General features: G+C 37.2%; 1 protein-coding gene across 14 annotated transcripts in view; it reads right to left on the minus strand.

Annotated features, from left to right (window-relative positions):
• LOC125950996 (glutamate-gated chloride channel) overlaps positions 1-5000 on the minus strand; it is a 77681-nt gene that overhangs the window by 24059 nt on the left and 48622 nt on the right. For 6 of the 14 annotated variants that reach the window (XM_049679460.1, XM_049679459.1, XM_049679463.1 and 3 more), the window contains exon 5: positions 966-1036. The exons of the other annotated variants lie outside the window; for them this stretch is intronic. In XM_049679460.1, coding sequence (XP_049535417.1) covers positions 966-1036 — 71 coding nt within the window. The remainder of the gene's footprint in view (positions 1-965; positions 1037-5000) is intronic. 14 annotated transcript variants of the gene reach the window in all.

Consider the following 5000-nt stretch of genomic DNA (forward strand, 5'->3'; position numbering starts at 1 on the left):
AATTTTAATGTTGGTACACGGCGCGGGATGACTCATTGAGCTTCAGTCGTTTAGCGAGTGTTAAGGTTCGGCAACTTTCAACCTTCTGTAGTTATTTACGAACAGGTTTCGGTACAACGAGTCTTTCAGCCAATTTCATATATCACGAAAAGTTCCGAGCAATTTGGTCAATTTGGGAAATGAAGCCTGAACCGAGCATTACAACAATGTCCGCCAAAAGCGCAGTACTAAACACGTTGCGCGTGAGGAATGATCGCTCTCAACGTTTATAATTAGAATAAGTGTATGTAAATATTAGATAAAGAAAATAGTCATAGATAATAATGAACGGAAGACAAATGGATCAGTGTGAGTGTTCCCAAGAGTGGAACAGAAAGTGGAATTGTTTAAAATAGTAAACATGGGTAACGATGAGATCTTTTGAATAGTGTTTTGGGATGAGGGAATACTAGGATACTGTTGATGAAAAGCCTTCGGAGGGGCTAATGAATAAGGGATCAATGGCTACATGGGGAAATGTGGGATGAGAATCGAGAGATGCACTTGGGTCGCAAGCTACTGTATGACAGGAGTCCGCTCTTTTCATGTAGAAATTATTTATGTAATCTTTTTGTTACTAATTAGGGCGCATAAAAGATGATACTGATATCGAAACACAACTGACGTTTGTTAGGATTATAACGTCATCAAAAACGAATTAGTAAAATACGAAAGGAATTACAGGGAAACCAAATGGACGAAAATAGATAAAAACATTTGGTAGTAGACGAAGAGATCAGAGGCGTGGTAGCACCGATGGAAGATCTTTTCTTTACAAGGGAAACGTCGGGTACTCCTGACTCCATGTATTACATAGTCACAACATGTTAGCTATCTTAACGTAGAATCGACAATATCCTTACATACTGTACATGAGGCTCATAGAATATTATTGCTGGGGCTGGTACAAATTCACACTAACTCACCATTTTGTAATCGTCGATTTTCGAAATCGATCTTAGGAACATGTTGACGAACACTTGTGTGGCCTTATCGTCTACGGGTTGGTATCAGTTTTGGTTTTGGTTTATCGTGGCATAATAATGTTGTTCATATTTGGGACATTTTGCGGTGGTGGCAATGTTTTTTTTTGTTTTGATGATCATGTGATTGTTGTGATCGATGTTGGTTTTGGGTTGATAATGATATTTGATTGATATAGTTTGTTGTTCATTGTATGGTTAAAAGTTGTTCTCAGTCAATCGAACATCGACGATTCAGGCATCCGTTCAGGAAACAGGAGTTACAAATTTCACGACCGAATGTGTGAACGTATGACAGTTCAGTTTCGGCATTTCGTTCACAGTACGTACATAGTTTTATGTTGCAAGGTTGGCGTTATTGTATATTGGCATAGGCATCGCGTAATGGCGGATCACGGATGATGTCGGTTTTGGTTTCGATTTTTTTTTTGCATGGCAATTCAAGTGTCAAAGCAGAATGCGAACGGTACGAGTGTAAAAAAAGAGAGAAAATCAATTAGCACTGCATATCTGTTGGTATTGTTGATGGAAATAAAGGCGTTTCATGATTTAGCTTCCAAGATACACTTACAAACTAAAACCGATGGTAAGAGAGGAAAACAAAACGTAACATTACCATGGCATTACTGAGATAACCAACTGAAGGTACGGAAACGGAAATCAAACCAAAAACAATAACAACAAAGGTATCGATGTATAAAATGCATGAATGCATCAACACTAGAGTACAGCTACAGTTAGAGAACGAAATTCCCAATCGCAAGGCACCAAATCGTCTATTCAACTGGTAGATTGAATATCGCACACTGATGCTTGTATACGTGCCACTACATGATAAGGAAGAAATTACGCAAGGGAGATGAGAAAATAGTTGTTGATTTGTTCTGACGGTGTGCTCTGATCATGACGAGTGAAAATCTCTCTATTATTTTTTTAAAGGAGCGAATTCGGGCCCGCAACGATCGAATACAGCTCCATGAGCTTGACTTCCAGCGGAAGTTCAATCGCTCTTCGATGCAGATGGTGCCTCGTTTTATAACAGTAGAGTGTATGATACATGTTTTTGGTATGATGAATACATGAGGAGGGGCATTTTTTAAAAATACTATTGTAGCAGAGAAGAGGAAAAAGCAATTTAGAACGTGCTGATGTTCGTTGCTTTCTGCATACCGGCTGATCATTTCACCTATTGACACCTTACTATGGACAGAGCAATGGCGCTAGTTAATGCAGCAATTGATGGATAGAAAAAGCGCAAAGGAGAGAGAGAGAGTGAGAGAGAGAGAGAGAGAGAGAGAGAGAGAGAGAGAAAGAGAGCGAGACAGGAAGAAGGGCAAATTAGGGAGAATGCGAACGCCGAGAGGAAATTAAAATGTGAAAAGCAGTAAGTATAGCGTATGCTGAGCATTGACGCTCAACACTCCGAACACTATCGAACTAATAGAAAATAACTAGAAGTCAGATAAGAGTAAGCATCGAGTTGAGGGCTTATGGAAATCAATAGGAAAAACAAAACATATACAATTGTTGAAAATGCATGAAGCTTAAATAAATATTTAAGCTGACAGTGGACCGCTTGAAATAGGAAATTTCGTAATTTCGATATGCTTATATTGTAAAAGATCAGTTGCAATTGAGATTTTCGCAACTCGTTTACCGAAGAAAACACTTCTCTACAAATGTATTCAGTGAACTATTTATTATTTTTGGTTTTTTACTCCCAGACTATTTGCTTTGGGTGAGTTAGACAATCCCGCAGGCAAACACTAAGCAAGTGATAGAGCTGATACTATGGTAGCTGAGGAAGAGAGAGAGAGCGATTTACAGTTTGTCTCGCATAGATTGTTACCCATTAGCAGCGATTCAAAAGCGATGGTCTATCAGAGAGAGAAAGTGTTAGATCACACTGTAGACCGATGTTAGAAGATAATGTATGTTCAAATAATACACAGTACATCTACGTTAATACTAAACACTCAAAAGAATTGGTGCACAAATTAGTGGAACCTAAAACAGCACAGTGTTCATTTACCAACTAATACATCTCATAAAATATTTAAATACACGAGAATTATCAGCTATGGTAATGATAGTAACATTGTTACAAAAATTTTGGATCATAGATCAAACACGTCGTTGTTCGTCTGTACGACTTAAACAGGGCGAAGAATTTTTCCATTTTATACACATAAAATAAACAAAGTTAAATGTATATGAGACTTTCGAAAGCTTCGTTAATGCATACGAATTCTTCCATGGTGATACGCATAATATACATTAGTTAGTGAAGTCTCGTGTATATCACGGCAGCTCGATTTGATAGTGCCAACAGAATGAAGGAGTTAAGAAGACGTAAAATAGACTTTTCAATAATATTCAGGGAAAGATATATCGATTGCTTACGAGTCGTCAAAGACAATAATCATAAAGTCGTTGATACATACGTAATACCATACAACAAACACATTCACAACGGTATGAGTAAATATGAAATAAGACAATCTATCAACGTGATTGTAGACCATAGCTGGAAACATCGAGAACTAAAAATTGCAAATGTTCACAGTAGAATCAAGACACACAAAGTCGTGAAGACAAAAATCAAAACCAAATCGAAAACATAAGAAAAATATGGATTATCTCTATAACGGACGCAGTACAATTAAGGCGATTGCTAAATTCTAAAAACAGGAAAAGGGCAATTAGCACAGAACACAGGTTTACAGAAAGACGTTGAGGAAACATTGGAAAAACTGAGGGCTACTAAAAATCACTGGCTTGGTGATAAACCGAATTACTTCAAAGATTCTCTTGGGATGGGCTCCAGGGGTGGGCATAAGGTGAGTGTTGTAAAGAAAGATAAAACAATATTGGAGCCGAAACTACTAGAGAAGACAGGTCTTATGTCAGAAGAATACATATGAGCTACGGTACAATTTCACTTTGGACATCACGTTATTAGTCCAGAAGTCAACGATTAGTTCACTGAAGGTTATATCAACATTGAATTGAACAAATCTTCCAGCTTTTAGAAGGAACAAATATGTTCATGAACTTAACATTATACAGTTAGAAGGTAGAGAAGTGTTTGCTTAGGTTATTTGCGAGGGTTTAGAAGAGTGTGGAAAACATATTAAGTAAAGGTTGTATTTTGAGAAAGAGCAAAACAAGAATAATGCAAAAATATTTCAAATGCTTAGTTCAAAATATTGGAAAAATGAAACATTAAAAACTTTTGAAAAATGCACAATACATGGGCAAGGAATGAGTATAAATGTTACAAACAAGATAAATCACGCACGACAAATAGCATTGTAACAGGAAGAGAAGACTATAGCAGTTAACGCCTAGTAATCCGAAGCGATCGATGACGACATCATCAACTAGCAATTCAGCGAGAGCTAATCGTTGACTACTGCGAGAGAAATCAGTAAGCCTAGTGGTTCAAAGATATTTAACTATCGTTCAAATCGTTACTGCTAGTCAGACACCACACACTGTCGGCTTACGGATATCTTCAAATCATCTCAACTCAGGGCCTCTCCTCCAAATTATTCCCAATCGTGTATGTTACGCTCCCGATGGCTCTTACGTTTTCAAATAAAATAATAAATATGTGTCAATGGAAATTAGAGATGTTGACTTCGCCAAAAGGCTCCTTTTCGAGTTTGACACTTTTTCCGTGCCTCCTACGAAGTCGTTGGAAATTTAATCAGTTTGCAATTAAAATGTTTATAACTGCCAAAGAAGGGTTCTAAATACAACCAAATAAAAAGATGCCATAAATAAAGTAAATTTTAAAAAACGGCAGATACACAGCTGTATAAATTTAAGCAAAAGAAAATTGCAATGTAGAAAAAATAAACTTGATAAAATCAAATCGTTTCAGCCAAAAAACCAGTTCCTTCGTGACCAAAACTGTAAGTCAAATCGTGGTACAATGTAGACCCCAAGCGATGGACGGTTAGTGCAACTAAT

This window comes from Anopheles darlingi, chromosome 2, assembly GCF_943734745.1.
Source record: "Anopheles darlingi chromosome 2, idAnoDarlMG_H_01, whole genome shotgun sequence".
NCBI classification, from domain to species: Eukaryota; Metazoa; Arthropoda; class Insecta; order Diptera; family Culicidae; genus Anopheles; species Anopheles darlingi.